Source organism: Prionailurus viverrinus, chromosome E1 (genome assembly GCF_022837055.1).
Source record: "Prionailurus viverrinus isolate Anna chromosome E1, UM_Priviv_1.0, whole genome shotgun sequence".
Classification (NCBI taxonomy): Eukaryota; Metazoa; Chordata; class Mammalia; order Carnivora; family Felidae; genus Prionailurus; species Prionailurus viverrinus.
Window position 1 is genome coordinate 10206693 of NC_062574.1, and position 17917 is coordinate 10224609.

Consider the following 17917-nt stretch of genomic DNA (forward strand, 5'->3'; position numbering starts at 1 on the left):
TCTGTGGCCAAGCAGCCAGAGGACAGTGGATAAAAGAAATAGGGATTCTCCTCTTCTTACTGGGACTACGGTTTCTCTGTCAAAGGACAGAGTTTGGAGAGCTTTTGGAGCCTGCCTGAGTGCTGCTGCCATTGCCTGGGGATGGAGACTGGAGTGAAAGAAAGCCCAGGAGATTTCCCTCACTCTCTGCTATCCATATGAAACCCCTTCCTGCTCCCTAGACCAGACATAGAGGGCTTCTCTGGAGCTTTTTCTTTGTGCATCCTTGTGCAGTTTCAGCTTTGGAGTCCAGGCCAGGAGATACTGGAGAAACAAAGCGGGACACTTGGCTCTGCTCTGGTGGCACTTTGAGTTCTGGTTTCCTTTCTGTCTGCCTGCTGCCATTTCCAGGTCTTCAGATACATTTGTCTAGTGTTTTTAGTTGCATTCTGTGGGGTGGGTGAGGTGTGCTTATTTCATCTTGACCCAGTCCTTAGGATTTCAGAGCAAATCAAAGAATGAGTATCCTATATAGATTTTCTGTTTTCCCCTTAAAACGCAAATATATTAAGAAGATGATGGTCTAACACCTGCCTCTAAGGTTTCTGTTGTAATCATTTTCATTGTATTAAAACTTCTTGAGCTTCACAAGGTGACCGTAAAGGAATTTGTAATGGCCTATTGCTTTTATAACTAAAGATTGATGATACTAAGAATTCAGAATTGACGTGTAATTTCTTCCGAGTAACTTCTTTAGAATATACTGGTGTTTTGTACTTGCATTTAAGTAGACACTAAGTTAGGGTGCCAGGTGGCTCAGTTGGTTAAGCGTCTGATTCTTGATCTCTGCTCAGGTTATGATCTCACAGTTTGTGGGTTCGAACCTCAAGTCTGGCTCTGTGCTGACAGTGAAGCCTGCTTGGGATTGTCTCTCTACGCCCACCCTCCCACCCCTCCTGTGCTTGAGTGCTTGCTGTCTCTCTCCCTCTTTATCTCTCAAAATAAATAGCCATTTTTTTTTAAATTGAAAACTTCTTAGTGAAATACTAAAGTGAGTAATGGAGTTTTGAACATCACTCAAATAATTGAAGGAAAGTTCTTTACTTCCAGTAATCTGTCCTCATGGGTTCCTAAAAGGTATGTTTTTTAAAAAGCAGATGTTTTAAGCATTTCTATGTTCCTTTGTTCTTTTATTAAAAGAGTATTTTAGAAATTGAACCAAAGCATTTATCTTTGCTTAGCCAAGCATTTATTGAGTTAAAACTGTTTCATTTATTAATTTATTAAAATGTTTAAAATATGTTAATGTCCTTTTATTCTTAAAACTGAGTTTTTCTGATCCAGAAGAAGGGTGTAACTTCATTCTGTGTTTCTGAAATGAAATACAGTTAATATTTTATTTAAAGGTATCAAAACTTCTTTCAGTTAGTTTTAATCCCCTCAAAAATGTGCATTAACGTCTGTGCAACATCTTACAGTACTTGTCTGGGATTGGCAGCTGTTTTTAGTTGGTGGAAAAGCAAAAACTGAGAAACAACACAGGTTCTGATTTTTAGGCTTTTTGATAGGCATTTGCTTCAAAACTAGTGTCTTTGTTCTGATTAATAATTTGCTCATAGTGGCTATACAATAAACATCTGTTGAGAGAGTGGAATTAGCTTGGATTATGTTAGACCTAGTTAAAGGCAAAACAGTCCCCCTGAATCTTCACAATTGATACCTTTCTTCAAGGCCCTGGGTGTAGAGAGGATTAATTAGTTAATGTAGAGAAAAAACAAGCACAACTTCCCTTCCCCAAAACATACCTTTTTATAGCTCTCTACATTAGAGACAGTACTGATCATGAGTCATACCTGAACTTTTGTCCTAACTCTGGGACTTTCTCTTCTTTCCATGAATTCTTTTTTCTTTCTCTGTTGTGGTAAACGAGATCCATGAACTCTACCCTCTTAACAAATTCTTAAGTGTACAGTATAATACTGTTAACTATACATACAATGGCGTATAGCAGATCTCCAGAACGTATTCACCTTGGGTAACTGAAACTTTATACCTGTTAATCGCAACTCTCTATTTCTCCCCTTCCAGCTTCTAACAGCTACAGTTCTATTTTCTGCTTCTCTGAGTTTGACTGTATTAGATACCACATATAAGTGGGATCTTGCAGTATTTGTCCTTCTGTGACTGACTTATTTTATTTAGCATTATGCCTTTAAGGTTCATTTATGTTGTTACATAAGTTAGGTTTTCCTTTTTTTTTTTTTTTATGGCTGAACAGTCTTCCATTGAATGTATATACCACATTTTGTTTATACATTTATCCATCCATGAACCTTTGGTTGTTTTTATATCTTGGCAATTGTGAATAATCCTGCAATGACATGGGAGTACAAATATCTCTTCAAGATCCTGATTAAATAAATACCCAGAAGTGGCATTGCTGGATCATAAAAGAGTTCAGTTTTTAATTTTTTGAGGATGCTCCATACTGTTTTCCATAGTAACTACACCATTTTACATTCCCACCAACAGTATATGTGGACTCCAATTCTCCCAATTCCTCCACATCTCACCAACATTTGTTAACGTGTTGTGTTTTCTTTTTGTTATTATTATGGTCATCCTCACATGTATGAGATGGTATCTCATTGTGGTTCTGTTCTCTTGATCTGTATGTCTGTCTCTATGTCAGTACCATACTGTTTTCATTATTGTAGCTTCATAATATATTTTGAAATCAGGAAGTGTGATGCCTTTAGCTTTGTTCTTTTTACTCAAGGTTGTTTTTGGCTATTCAGGTCCTTTGTAGTTCTTTATGAATTTTAGGGTTGTTTTTTTCTATTTCTGAAAAAAATACCTTTGAGATGTTGATAGGAATTGAGTTGAGTCTGTTAATCACTTTTGGGTAGTGACATCTTAACAATATTAAGGCTTCCATTGCATGAACACAAGATGATTTTCCATTTATTTGTGTCCTCTTTAATTTCTTTCAGCAGTGTGTTACAGTTTTAAGTGTACGGATCTTTCACTTCCTTGGTTAAATTTATTCCTAAGTATTTTATTCTTCGTGATGCTATTGTAAGTGGGATTATTTGCTTAGTTTCCTTTTTGGATAGTATAGTTTGTTGTTAGTATACAGAAATGCAACTAATTTTTTTTTATTTTTTAAAATTGGTTTTTACTTATTTTAGAGAAAATGAGAGACAGAGCATAAGCAGGGGAGGGTCAGAGAGAGAGGGAGACACAGAATCTGAAGCAGGTTTCAGGTTCTGAGCTGTCTGCACAGAGCCTGACACAGGGCTAGAACCTGTTAACCATGAGATCATGACTTGAGCCAAAGTTGGACATTTAACCAACTGAGCCACCCAAGCATCCCGAAATGCAGCTAATTTTGGCATATTGATTTTTGTATCCTATAACTCTGAATTAAATCTGTCAGGGTTTTTTTCTAATTTTTGTGTCTTTTTTTTTAAAGTTTATTTATTTTGAGAGAGAGAGAGAACAAGAGCACAAGCAGAAGAGGGGCAGAGAGAGAGGGAGATAGGGGATCCCAAGTAGTCTCCGCACTGTCAGCACACAGCCCAATGTGGGACTTGAACTCATGAACTGTGAGATCATGACCTGAGCCGAAATCAAGAGTCAGATGCTTAACTGACTGAGCCACCCAGGCACCGCAGGGTTTTCTACATGTAAGATTAAGTCATCTGCAAATAGAGGTATTTACTTCATTCTTTTCAATTTGGAGGCCCTTTGTTTTCCCCCTATCCCAATAACCTTGGTTAGATTTCTAATACTATGTTGAATAGAGGTGTGAAAAGTGGGCGTCCTGACTGCCTTGTTGCTGATATTAGAGGAGAAGCTTTCAGTTTTCCACAATTGAGTATGATATTAGCTGTGAATTTTTCATGTGTGGCCTTTATTATGTTGAGATCATTTCCTTTTTTTTGTTCCTAGTGTGTTGAAACTTTTAAATCATGGAAGTGTTGAATTTTGTTAAATGCTTCTTCTGCATCTATTGAGTAGGTCATATGATGTTTTTCCTTCAGTTTGTTGAAGTGGTGTATCACTAGAATTGATTTCTATATGTTGAACTGTCCTTGTACTCCAGGGATGAATTCCACTTGGTCATAGTGTGTGATGCTTTAATGTACTGTTGAATTCTGTTTGCTAGTATTTTGTTGAGGGTTTTTGCATTTATGTTCATCAGGGATATCGTTCTGCAGTTTTCTTATGGTGTCTTTGGTTTTGGTATTAGGGTAATGCTGACCTTATAAAATGAGTTTGGAAATGTTCTTTCTTTTTTAATTTGTTTGGAATGAGTTTGAAAAGGATTAGTGTTAGTTCTTTCATTTTTTTTTTAATTTTTTTTTTTTAACATTTATTTATTTTTGAGACAGAGAGAGACAGAGCATGAACGGGGGAGGGTCAGAGAGAGGGAGACACAGAATCTGAAACAGGCTCCAGGCTCTGAGCTGTCAGCACAGAGCCTGACGCGGGGCTCGAACTCACAGACTGCGAGATCATGACCTGAGCCCAAGTCGGCCACTTAACCGACTGAGCCACCCAGGCGCCCTGGATTAGTGTTACTTCTTTAAATGTTTGGTAGAATTCACCAGTGAAGCCATCTTTTCCTGGGATTTTCTTTGTTGGAAGAGTTTTGGTTACTGATTTAGTCTCCTCACAAATTATAGATGTGTTCGATTTCTGTTTCTTGATGATTCAGTGTTAGTAGGTTGTATATTTCTAGAAGTTTACCTGTGTCTTCTAGATTGTTGGCATATATCTAGTTTGTTGGTATATAATTGTTCATAATAGTGTCTTAAAACTTTCATCTCTGTGGCATCAGTTGTTATATCTCCTTTTTTATTTTATTTATTTGAGTTGTCTTTTTATTTTGGTCTGCTAAAAGTTGGTCAATTTGGTTGATCTTTTTAAAAAACCAACTCTTTGGGGCACCTGGGTGGCTCAGTCGGTTAAGCATCCTAGCTTCTGCTCGGGTCGTGATCTCACAGTTTGCGAGTTTGAGCCCCACGTCGGGCTCTGTGCCGGCAGCTGGAGCCTGGAGCCTGCTTTAGATACTGTGTCTCCCTCTCTCTCTCTGCCACTCTTGTGCTCATGCTCATGCTCTGTCTCTCAATAATAAATAGATGTTTAAAAAAAATTTTAATAAAAGAATTTAAAAACAACTCTTTTCTTGATTTTTCTATTGTTTATTCTGTATTTTGCTTATTTTTGCTCTGTTATTCCTTCCTTCTAACTTTGGGCTTAATTTGTTATTTCTAGTTTCTTCTGTGAAGCTCTGTAAAGATGTTCTTTGACATCTTTCTACTTTCTTAATGTAAGCATTTATAGCTATAAATGTCCCTCTGGATACTGGTTTTACTGCATCCCATTTTAGTATGTTGTGTTTTCATTTGTCTCAGGATTTTTTTTTTTTTTTTTTTAAGTAGGCTACATGCCCAGTGTGAGGCTTGAACTCACCATCCCAACTTCAAAAGTTGCATGCTCTACTGACTGAGTCAGCCAGGTACCCCTGTCTCCAGATATTTTTTTAAATTTCCTGATGTGTTTTTCAACTCATTCATTGTTCAAGAGTATATATTGTTTAATTTCCACATATTTCTGAGTTTTCCAGTTTTCTTTTTGCTTTTGATTCCTGGGTTTATTCCATTGCTGTTGGAAAAGATACTTGTTATGATTTCTGTCTTAAATCTAAAACCTGTTTTTGACTTAACATGTAATCTGTCCTAGAGAATGATCTGAATGTGTTAAGAGGGTGTATTCCCTTCTGCTGCTGTAAGGTGGAATGTTCTGTGTATGTCTGTTAGGTCCTTTTGGTCGGTGGTGGTGTTTGAGTCCTCTGTTTCCTTCCAGTGTTCTGTCTGGATATTCTGTATCTATTTTTGAAAATGTGGTATTGCCATCTTCTATTATTGTATTAGTGTTTATTTCTTCCTTCACTTCTGTCAGTGGTTGATTTAATATTTAGATGCTCTGATGTTAGGTACATCAGAATAAATACAGAGATGTGTTTATAATTGTTATATCTTCTAGGTGGATTGACCCTTTTATCATTGTCTCTTATGACAGTTTTTGACATAAAGTCTATTTTTGTCTGATATAAGGTTAGTCCCCTTCCTCCTGCTGTCTTCTGGTTACTATTTGCATGGAGTATCTTTTCCGTCCCTTCACTTTGAGCCTATGTGTGCCCTTAAATCTAAAGTGAGTCTCTTGGGGTGCCTGGGTGACTTAGTCGGTAAAGCGTCTGACTTCAGCCCAGGTCATGATCTCATGAACTGTGAGCTCGAGCACCCCTTCGGGTTCTGTACTCACAGCTCAGAGCCAAGAGTCTGCTTTGGTTCTGTCTCCCTCTTTTTGCCCCTCCCCTGCTCATGCTCTGTCTCTCTGTCTGTCTCGCTCTCAAAACTAAAATTTAAAGTGAGTCTCTTGTATGCAGCATGTAGTGGGATCTTTATTATTTTAAAAAAATTCAGCCTTTGTCTTTGGGGAATTTAATCCATGTACATTTAAAGTAATTATTGATAGGGTAGGATTTACTGTTGCCATTTTGTCTTGTTTTTGTGAGTGGCTTTTAGGTTTTTTCCCTCTTTTCATTTCTTGCTGTCTTCCTTTGTGTTTCCTTGTTTTTATGTAGTGACACACTTAAGATTTCTTTCTCATTCTTTTGCATATCTTCTGTAGATATTTTTATTGTGGTCACCATAGGACTTACATAAAAGATCTTATAGCAATCTATTTTAAGCTGATAACAACTTCAATCACATACAAAAACTGTTTTTGCTTCTCCCTGCCCCCCCCACCCCAGCACTTTCTTAACTCAAATAAGTCATTTAAAATTTTTGTACATAAGGTGTTTTTTTTTTCCTGTAAAAATAGGAATAATAATCTATTGTTAAAAAAAAATTATTCTGTTAACCCAGGGGTTCTCAAAGTATGGTTTGCACACCCATAGAGTCCCTGAGAATTTTTCAACAGGTTGCATGTAGTCCAAACTGTTTCCACAGTAATTCTGAGATGTTATTTGTCTTTTTCACTGTGTTGACCTTTGTAGTGATGGTTCAAAGGCAATTGTGGGAAAACCTGCTGGCCTTGGGCCAGATTGTACAAATCGTCATTTTGTGCTGCTACATACTCCCAATAAAACTAAGTGCCGCTTTTACTGAAAGGTGTCTTTGGGGAAGTAGATAATTAACTTTATTAAATCTAAACTCTTGGGTGCATGTATTTTTTAAGATGTAAATGTTTTTATTTTATTTTTAAGTTTTTAAAGTCCAGTTCGTTAACTTACAGTGTAGTATTAGTTTCAGGTGTGCACTTCTGTACAAAACCTAGAGCCCATCGCAACATGGGTGTATGGCTTTGTTTTTGTGAGCTCAATTAGCTGCTTATTTAATGGAATACCATTTTTACTCCAAAGAATGACTACGGTTACAGACTTGGGTATTTGCCAGATATTTTCTTGGAAATGAATGAATTAAGCTTGACATTTCACGGAAAACAGCTGACAGTATTTGCCCGTGGGTAAAGTTTGAGCTTTTCAATGAAAATTAGAATTTTGGAAAACTCGTATTCACCACCCTATGCTTTGACAGCTTTAAAGAGTGTTCTGATAAGATGTTTGTGATATTAATGATGTGATTTCTTTTTTTATACTATATGATGCAGGGCATCAACATTTGGAAGGTCTACATAAGTCAGTGAACCAATATTTTCCAAAATATTCCAAAAAATTTACGTCGGGGCACCTGGGTGGCTCAGTTGGCTAAGCATCCAACTTAATCTCGACTTAGGCTCGTATCATGATCTCACGGTTTGTGAGATTGAGCCCCGCCCACATTGGGCTCTGTGCTGACAGTGTGGAGCCTGCTTGGGATTCTCTGTCTCCCTCTCTCTCTGCCCCTGCCCTGCTCTCTCGCTCTCTCAAAAATTAATAAATATTTAAAAATTTTAAAAATATGTATATATGATGTAATAAAATCACGAGTAAAAGGTCTCCTAACATGGGAGATACACCATTGGATTTTAATATAACAGACAAGTTCACTGATAGGGTTTGCACTTCTACCATTCTAACTTACCGTTAAGAAACTACCACTGTCACATTTGGGTGTAGTATCAAAGAAGAATTTATCCACAGTGATCTCAAACAGCCATTAAAATACTCCTTTTCCCATCTCTGCCTATCTGAGGCAAGAGTTTCTTAATGTAGGTAAAAGGAAACCCATTCCTCTATTCACAGTACTTGTGACACCAAACATGTGGGCTTTCCACACCAAGCGCTTCTCCAGTTCTCTCTGTGGTCAGTAACTGGGGGTCCTACTGTTCAATTCGTTCTGGCCATAACTACCCAGAGTTAGCGCAGACCTCACAGGTTAAGGGCACTGTTCCACAAGATTGCCTCCCACTTCAGATGCCAGTCGCAAGTCCCAAGTACATTTGTCACCTGTACTTCTGGCCAACCAGCTATAAATCTGGGATTTCCACAGCCTCTCCTCAGGTTCTGTAATCTCTTATGATAGCTCACAGAACTTTGGGAAACATTTTATTTACATTTACTGGTTTATTTTAAAGTACATCAAGGGGTGCCTGGGTGACTCGGTTGGTTAGGTGTCTGACCTTTGGTTTCAGCTCAGGTCATGATCTCATGGTTTGTGAGTTTGAGCCCCACGTTGGGCTCCAGGCTGACAGCATGGAGCCTGCCTGGGATTCTTTCTCTCCCTCTCTCTCTACCCCTCCCCTGCTTGCTCTCTCTGTCTCTCTCTCAAAATAAATAAACTTAACAAATAATAATAAAGTACATCATAAAGCATGCAAATGAACCACCAAATGAAGAGGTGTATAGGGCAAGGTCAAGAAGATCCCAAGTACAAAACCTTTGTCTCTGAGGGGTTGTGGGTGTGCCACCCTCCCAGCACATAGATGCATTCACCAACCTGGAAGCTCTGAACCACTTCATTTAGGGTTTTCATGGTTCTACAACATGGGCATAATTGATTAAATTATTGGCCATTGGTGATTAACTTGATGATCCCCAGCCCCTCTACCCTCCCCGGAGGTTGGGGAGTGGGGCTGAAAATTCTAGTTCTGTAATCACACAGTTTGTTCCTCTAGCAACCTGCCCCATTCTGCAAGTCACCTCATTACCATAAACACTCCTGTGGTTGAAAGGGGCTCATTATGAATAACAAAATATGCTCCTCTCACCCCTGCTGCTTAGGAAATTCTAGGGGTTGCTTTTAGAAGCTCTGTGCCAGAACCAGAATGAACAGTGTGTGTGTACACGCACCAGCACATTAGAATATACTTCAGCCAACACAGAATAGTACGGCAGATTGAATGCCAAGGCAGATCATGAAAGTCCAGCAGTTTGCTATCAAGACAAAGAGCATTGCAAAATGTAAAACAAGGCCCATTTTTCACTAATTTTTTCAGTTTGGAAAATCTTTTTTTTTTTTTTTCACATAAAAAATACTGTTTATGTTAACTTACAACAGATTTAATATTGTTAATTTTAACCGAATCAATAATTTTCTTATTTTTTATTTCTCATATGTTAATACCTGTAGATAAAACATTAACAAAAGCTCTTTAGGTTCTTCAATTTAACTTAAGGTTGCAAAGAAGTCCTGAGACTAAAAAGTTTGAGATCTGTTGTTTTAACCTTCTAGGGTTGTTGAAAGTCGAACAAAGGTATTCATAAACCTGAAATCATTTTGTAAAATATTTTAAGTGCAGGTTTATAAATAATTTTGCAGTTCCTGCTGTTAACATTGCTGAGCAAGTCCTTTACGTTGAGATTTTGGAGAAGAGACATGGAAAGAGGACATGCATAAATAATTGCTGTTAAGGAGCAGTTGGTTAGTTTAGAGGAGGAATAGGGAGCGGAATTCAGGCGTAACTTCTCTGTTCCACAAACCAAACGGTGAAGAAGCAACATTGTTTTCTCCCATACATATTTTTTTATGTATTTATATTTGTAATAAATGTGGATGTATTTGTGTGTGTGCACGCACACGCTTGGGCATACAGCAAACAGCCCCGCTGTTCATGATTGTAGCCCGTTACTGGTCCAAGTGTGCTTTGAATTTTGAAGTTGTCCCCTTCTTCCCTTGCAGGCATAGAACAAGATGCAGTGAATACTTTTACCAAATACATATCTCCAGATGCTGCTAAACCAATACCAATTACAGAAGCAATGAGAAATGACATCATAGGTAAGCAGTGCTTGAAGCTATGGCAAATAAAAAAAAAAATAATGCCTATTTTTGGTTATTACTTAAGAGACTCTTTTATGAAAATGGAAGTCAACATATCCCTTCTTAGTCTGTGTTCAGAGTACTTTAGTATATCAACTGTAGCTCACTTAAAAATTTTCTCTTCGTATGGCAGATGTAAATTCTTAGACTTTGGCTCAAATAACAGCAGCAGCAAAAACAGTAGTGGCACTCAAAGATGTTGAATTCTTACTGTGTCCCAGACAGCATTATAGGCACTTTCTGTGGATAAACTCTAACCTTCTAAAAACCTGTAATATAAATACAGTTATTATTTTATAAATGAGAAATCTGAAGCACAAAGAGGGGATTTAATTATTTGTCCAAGATGACACACCTCAGACATAGCAGACTCAGGATTTGAAAACAGACCGCTACAGGGGCACCTGGGTGGCTCAGTCAGTTAACTGTCTGACTTCAGCTCAGGTCATGATCTCGTGGTCGGTGGGTTTGAGCCCTGTGTCAGGCCCTTGTGCTGACAGCTCAGAGCCTGGAGCCTGCTTCAGATTCTGTGTCTCCCTCTCTCTCTGCCCCTCTCCTGCTCATGCTGTCTCTCTCTCAAAAATAAAAACATTAAAAAAAGAAAAGGCGAGAAAATAGACCACTACACGTTGACTGGTATGCTATTTGGCAATGTTTTTCATACTGTAAATTCAGACTAGTCTCCTCTTATGACCACACCTTCCTGCCAAAAAAAGACTAGAATAGAAAAATGAAAGTGCTTCACAGTAGTAAGGGCAAACCTCATTTCAGGAAATTGTTTTCATCATATGTTTATGTATGTATGTATATACTATGTCATGTAAACCTATTTCTCTGTAGGTCATAGTAAAAAAAAAAAAAAAAAAGAAAGTTTTTACTCTGTTGTATAAGAAGGACCTTAGAGGCACCTGTAATCACAGATGAAAGTGATTTGTTTATTCGCTAAACAAATATTTATTATGTTCCCATCAAGTCCTGGTACTGAGTTTTATATTTTTATTGCAGAAACTTGATATTTTTGATTTATGAAATATAGCATGTTATTCTTCTAGCAGATTCTTCCCAGCATGGGGCTCTTTCAGTCTTTATCACAGATACTTTGCATTCATTCATTATTGGAGACAGCAAAACCTTTTCCTGTCTAAACTGTAGTTCTTAATTTGGCCCACCATACTTTCCAGTGAACAACTGTTGACTATTTTAGGGCTTGTCAGATGTTGGCCCCATTGTTTTCCTTTTGTTTCTCCCACACAGATAGACTCTTATACAGGTCTTGAGGCTGTTGATTGTCCCCATTTGCTTGTATTTTGGGTTTTCACCCAGTTTTGTTGCAAATGTTGTCTTTGGAATTTGGCCTTTCTATGCAGTTCCTCTATTTTTATGTGGGAATTTGTTACAACCATTTTCCACACTTCTCTAGACCAGCATTTCCTCTGCAACAGGACAACTGGGGTGTGCTAACTGATTAGAATTTGGCTATTTGAGATATTGATTGGCTAGTGATTCCTTTGGGGATTTGTTTGTGCCAGTGAATAACCAAACTATGCAGGGGTAGGGGAGAAAAGGGGGGGGGTGGGTTTCAAGTAAAATATTTAAAAATGAAATATCACTTCAATTATTTTCTTTCCTTTTCTTTATCAAAGTAATGATATAATCCCGTGAGGGGAAAAAAAAAGCTTTTGAAGTATAAGTTGGTAACATTTAGTGATCAGGAGATCTGAGAAAGTTAAAATGTTAATTACCTATGTTTTTAGACCGTTTTTCTTCTTTGAACCTCATTCTTCTGAATCCTACCCCGTTTTCTTCTCTTTCAGTTAGAATATGCTTTTTTTTCTTTTTTAATGTTTATTTATTTTTGAGAGAGAGAGAGCACAAGCAACAGAGGGGCAGAGAGAGAGGGAGACACTAAATCCAAAGCAGGCTCCAGGCTCCGAGCTGTCAGCACAGAGCCCGGTGCGGAGTCGAACTCTGAGCCATGAGATCATGACCTGAGCTGAAGTCAGATGCTCAACCAACTGAGGCACCCAGCCGCCCCTGGAATACTCTACACAGCTCTACTTAAAGTACATTACAGTTGGAAGAAGTCTGTACTTAAGCTGTTATTGTGTATCCCACCTGCCTAGTTTGGTTGTAAATGTTATCCATGGGTTTCTGGTATTGCTGGCTCATTACTCCCTGTTTATATGGGGACTCAGAATAACCCAAAAACTGTGCTTCCACTGCTTCCTTCATCTTCTGCAAATCCTTGAAGTGGTAGAATTTTAAAGATATTTTGAAGGTATAGCTGATAGAATTTACTGATGGTTTGAAGTTGAATAGTGTGAGAGGGGAAAAAGGCATTAAGCATGACTTCATGTTTGTTTGTTTGTTTTTCAAATCTGAATAATGGGGCACCTGGGTGGCCATCAGTTGAATGTAGACTCTTGATTTCAGCTCATGCCATGATCCCAGGGTCATGGGATCAAGCTTTGCTTCGGGCTCCGTACTGGGCTTGGAACCTGCTTGAGATTCTCTGTCCCTTTCCCTCTGCCTCTCTCCCCCTGCTCGCTGGCTCATACGCTGTCACTCTCTCAAATAAACAAACAAACCTGAATAAGAGAGTGGAGTTATCATTTATAAACTTGAAAAAAAAATGTTTTTAACGTTTATTTAGTATTGAGAGACAGAGCACGAGCAGAGGAGGAGCATAGAGAGAGGGAGACACAGAATCCGAAGCAGGCTCCAGGCTCCGAGCTGTCAGCAAAGAGCCCGACATGGGGCTTGAACTCATGAACTGTGAGATCACGACCTGAGCCGAAGTCGGTCGCTTAACCGACTGAGCCACCCAGGTGCCCCTGGAGTTGCCATTTATAAGATGAGGAAGACTGTGAGGGTAATGGCTTATGGGGAAAATCAGGAGTTTGGGTGTTCACTAAATGGTGAATGTCAAGTATGCAGCTGGATATCTGCACTAGGAGTTCGTGAAAGAGGTGTAGGTTGAAGATACATGTTTAGAAGTCATCAGCATATAGGTGGTTTAGAGCCACGGATAACATTACCCTCAGTGTAAGTATGATGAGTGAAGACAAAGAAGTCTTAAGCACCCAGTTCTGAGGCAGGCCTGATATTTACAAGTCTGGCAGGTGAGGAAGAACTAGCAGAAACTCAGGAGTAACAGCTAGTAAAGTAGGCCCCGCTTTATCAACTCTGTCTCAGGACAGTAGTTCTTTTCTGGAAGCCAAGTGAAAAAACGTTTCTGGGGGTAAGGGAGTGATCGAAGGTGTGTTAAATCCTGCTGAGAGGTTAAGTAAGATGAGTACCAGGAATGGAATGGACTTGCCAACCCTGTGGACAACTGGCCCACTGGTTATCTTAATTTCAGGGTACCAGTGGAGACGAAAACTTCATCAGAGGAGTCTTAGAATAGGAGGCGGAGTGGAGACAGCAAGTATGAGCAACTCTTTGAGGCATCTTGCTCCAGGGATAAACTGGAAGGGGATGTTAAGTCAAGGGCCAGTGGGTTTTGTTTTTGTGGTGATGCGTTATACGCATATAAGGTATAGCATACAAGCAAGTTCATATGTGTAACATACAGACAGACTGTATGTAGCTGGTGAATATGAGGCAGCAGCAAAGAAGCGATGCAGGAGACCGAGGGGACAGTTGCTGTAAGAAAGAAGTCTTGAGGCAAGAGGAAGGGGTCCGGTGCTCAAATGCAGAGTGTGTGGGTAGAGGTGCAGGTGAGTTGGTAGATGTGGTGGCAGGAGATGGAAATAATTTTCTGACTGCTTCTATTTTCTTAATGAAGTAGGAAGCAGAGTAATCAGCAAAGAGAATTCGAAGATGTATATATCATTTTTAAAGAGAGAGAAGAAGATGTGTTGTGTGTTGTCCGGTAGAGTATGAGAGAAAATGGCCCAGGAGACTGTAGTATGATCCTTGGGTTCCATTGAGGTCGTGCTAAGGTCATGAACTTAAAGTGAAACCAGCCATCGTGGGCGGGAGGGTTTCAGCCATGTTTGATAGCTGGCTAACCAACGGGCTTACCCACTTGCTGCAGTTGATTTAGGTAATTCCTAATTTTAGCACACTTTGTGTTTCTTCCAAATAACATTTTGCTAAACTTTTTACAGATAAACCTTTTTACAAATCCATAACTCTTTAGGTTGCAGTCTTAGAAATAGAATTGCTGATTGAAAGGGCATGTTTATTTTTAAAGCTTATGCTAGAAACTACCAGAATGCCCTCCGGAAAATTATATACCACTATTTTCCCACAAATGCTAGTGTCTGTTTTCCCATGCCCTTGCTCAAACAAGGCAGTGTAGTGTTATACAATTAAACATATGCATTGTTGTAACAGTTTTGTGCCAATTTGCTAGACAAAAGGTGGGGTGCCTCGTTATTCTAATTTGTACTTATATTTATTTGATTACCAGCGAGCATGCATATCTTTGCATATTGGCCATTTTATAATTTGTTCTTTTAAAAAAAAAAAAAGTTTTGGTTTTTTTCCATTGATCTCTGTACCCAGCATGGGGTTTGAACTCATAACCCCGAGATCAAGAGTAGTATGCTCTTCTCACTGAGCCAACCAGGCGCCCCTATATTTGTTCTTTTGTAAACTGTCTTTTCATGTCCTTGGCTCATTTTTCTTCCAGGACATTTCTTACTAGTTTGTAGGAGCTCTTGAATAATCTGTCACATACAAAGTAAATTGTCATTCACGCTGTGAATTTTTTGCACCAGTTGTTTTATTTTGTTTCGGAGGTGTTCTCGTGTATAAAAATTAATTTTATGTTGTTAAATCTTTTGATTTCTACTTTTGTGTATATGCTTAGAAAGACCTTCCCTACCTCAAGATTAGCCGTGCACCTGTATTTTTCTTAGCTCTATTTAAAACCTTCTGATTCATATGCCTCTACCTTTATTCCTCTGATTCCCAAAGGTGTATAGTTCAGATTTAGTAGAAATTTATTTACCATTTCTTTTACAGCAAAGATTTGTGGAGAAGATGGACAGGTGGACCCCAACTGTTTTGTTGTGGCACAGTCCATAGTCTTTAGTGCAATGGAGCAAGAGTAAGTTAATTACATACTTTCCCATTTGCATTTTCGGGATCTGGGTTCACTCAACTAAAAACAAATGGTCTCTGAGGACTTAAGTATTTTGAATGTTTACAGGATCGTATAAGCATACTCCTGCTCTAAGACTACTTTGGTTAATGGTGTCTTTTAAATATAAATTATGTGAACTCTTAAAAATAATAAAACCCGTGTTCATTTTTAATGTTAATATTTCCCAGGTTAAAAGAATTTGTTTTTAATTCTGAAGTCATTTGGGGGTGATGTGGGTGTAGTGTGACTGTTACAATTGGTTTCTGTTCAAACAATGCACGTGTGCAGGTGGATATCCTAATTTGTTAGTGCATGCTTTAGGCTTAATGGATGCTGTTACTACTAAATCCACATAGATTTGTTGAAACGGCCTCCAAAGTTGTTTTGTTTTGTTTTGTTTTGTTTTAGATTAATTACTGCTGCATGCCCTTAAAAAAAAAAAAATCTACATATTGATTCATTTAGCATTTCTGAAAAGGGTGCTCTGTGCAAGGCACAGTTAGATACAATGCCTGCTTTGAAGAAAATTAGAGCCTAATGAGAGAAATAGGGCATGATCTTTGGTTACCGTAATAGGAGGTAGCATGTGTCACAGAGGAAAACTACAAAGCCACCAAGAGCGGGGAGAGATTATTTCCAGGTGTAAGAACCAGGAACGACACCAGGGGAAGGGAGGTAGTGTTGACCTAGGCTTTTAAGATACAACAGGCACAGAATGGAAAGAGTGTACTTTTCCCAGTTAAGCTCTTTCCTTGGTCGTTCCCTCAAATTTTCCCTTTTTGTCCATGTGCAGGCACTTTAGTGAGTTTCTGCGAAGTCACCATTTCTGTAAATACCAGATTGAAGTGCTGACCAGTGGAACTGTTTACCTGGCTGACATTCTCTTCTGTGAGTCAGCCCTCTTTTATTTCTCTGAGGTAAAGTCTGCATTTCCTTTCACACTCTGTTAGAGCATTCCAGCCTCTGAACTAGAAATGCTGGGGCCCCCTCTGTAGAAAATAACACGGAAGAGCCAAGTCATTTCCAAAAAGATCAATTGGAATGACACAGTACTATTTTAAGCTGTATCTAGTGGCAAGGGTACTTTGATGGCGTGTTAGAGTAGAGAATGTGAAAATTCAGTGTAAGATAACTCTAATTTTGAAAAACTTATTAAACATCTTCTTATAAGAGAATGCATATTTTTGATTATTTGGAGCTGTTTTAAAAAACCACAGTTTTGATACATGATTCCAATGCACACATATTTGCAGACCAGACTTCAGAAGAGAGAAAGAAAAGTAGCAAACTTTTTCCTACTATCGTCCCTTTTACTTCAGCCACTGGATAGGATTTCTCGAGCAATGAATATATTAATCTCTTTGAGGCATACAGTTTAGTGTAATGGTATTTGTTCAGCTTCAGCAAATGAAATGCTTTTGCTGCAAAGCAAATGAGTATTCAGTAGAGATGAGAGGATTTCCAGGCTCACAAAGCGTAACTTGGATACGCTTGACTCTGCCTCTCCCAAGAATAGAGCCCGTTCAGTTGATCTGCTTTCTCACTCCCTCGTTTGCCATCAGCCTAAGTCCAGCATTTGTTCCCGTTACTCTGGCTGCGTGGAGTGATGGAAATGATCAGGTATAAAAGATTTGGTCTGGTTAGTTTACTCTGTGTATGTTTGCCAGCGAGGGACCACTAATCATCTTTACCGTGATTTTTATTCCAGTTCACTTAAGTTTGTATCCGGCAGTGTGGTTGTTTTGTTGTTAGTTTTTGTATTTTCTCCCTACAAGAATGGCTTTATGCTTTTCAATCTCAAATAACTGTAAGTTGTTGACTGGCATTAACTGAACAAACGGACCTGTTTTTGTGTTGTGTTTGTTTTGTGTGTGTGTGTGTGTGTGTGTGTGTGTGTGTGCGTGTGCGCGCGCGTGTGTGTCCTGTATTTTAATGGTTGGACTTAGAGATTAGAGATGGGGAGAGAAATCTGTTTATGGTCTTTTTTTCTTCTTTTGTATTTTTCCTTCCTAGTACATGGAGAAAGAGGATGCAGTGAATATCTTACAGTTCTGGTTGGCAGCAGATAACTTCCAGTCTCAGCTGGCTGCCAAGAAGGGCCAGTATGATGGACAGGAGGCACAGAATGATGCCATGATTTTATATGACAAGTGAGTTTTGTTGATGTATTCAGCGTTTGGCAAGTGTTTGTTATTTGATAGGTACTTCGGAAATAAAGATGAATAGATTCAGTTCTTGCTGTCAAGGAGCTCACAGGAAGTAGCAGAAAAGCTACGTTTCGTATGGTGTGTATAGTTTTAGGACTGTTAGAACAAAGGTCTTGGGGGAATAGGAGGTCTGTGTGTGGCAAGAAGGTTGATGGTGGTGGAGTTCAGGGAGGGTTTCACAAGAGAAAGATGAGAATTGGATCCTGAAGAACGAATTGAAATTTGCTAGCCAGAGAAGGCAGGAAAGAACATTCTAGGCAGAGGGATTGGCACAAGCAAAGTCAGAGAAACTTAGGGGAATGTGGCACTTTCAGGAAACTTGAGTTTGGGTAAGTAAAACTTGGGTAGGGAATATAAGC

The 17917-nt window shown here is 38.8% G+C and overlaps 1 protein-coding gene across 3 annotated transcripts in view; it reads left to right on the forward strand.

The window, feature by feature from the left end:
- Nucleotides 1–17917, forward strand: part of AKAP10 (A-kinase anchoring protein 10) — an 83375-nt gene that overhangs the window by 31756 nt on the left and 33702 nt on the right. For all 3 annotated transcript variants that reach the window (XR_007146813.1, XR_007146814.1, XM_047832580.1), the window contains exons 5-8: nt 10116–10214; nt 15231–15315; nt 16145–16268; nt 17365–17501. Coding sequence is in view for 1 of the 3 variants with exons in the window: in XM_047832580.1 (XP_047688536.1) it covers nt 10116–10214; nt 15231–15315; nt 16145–16268; nt 17365–17501 (445 nt within the window). In the remaining 2 variants the exon portion in view is untranslated. The remainder of the gene's footprint in view (nt 1–10115; nt 10215–15230; nt 15316–16144; nt 16269–17364; nt 17502–17917) is intronic.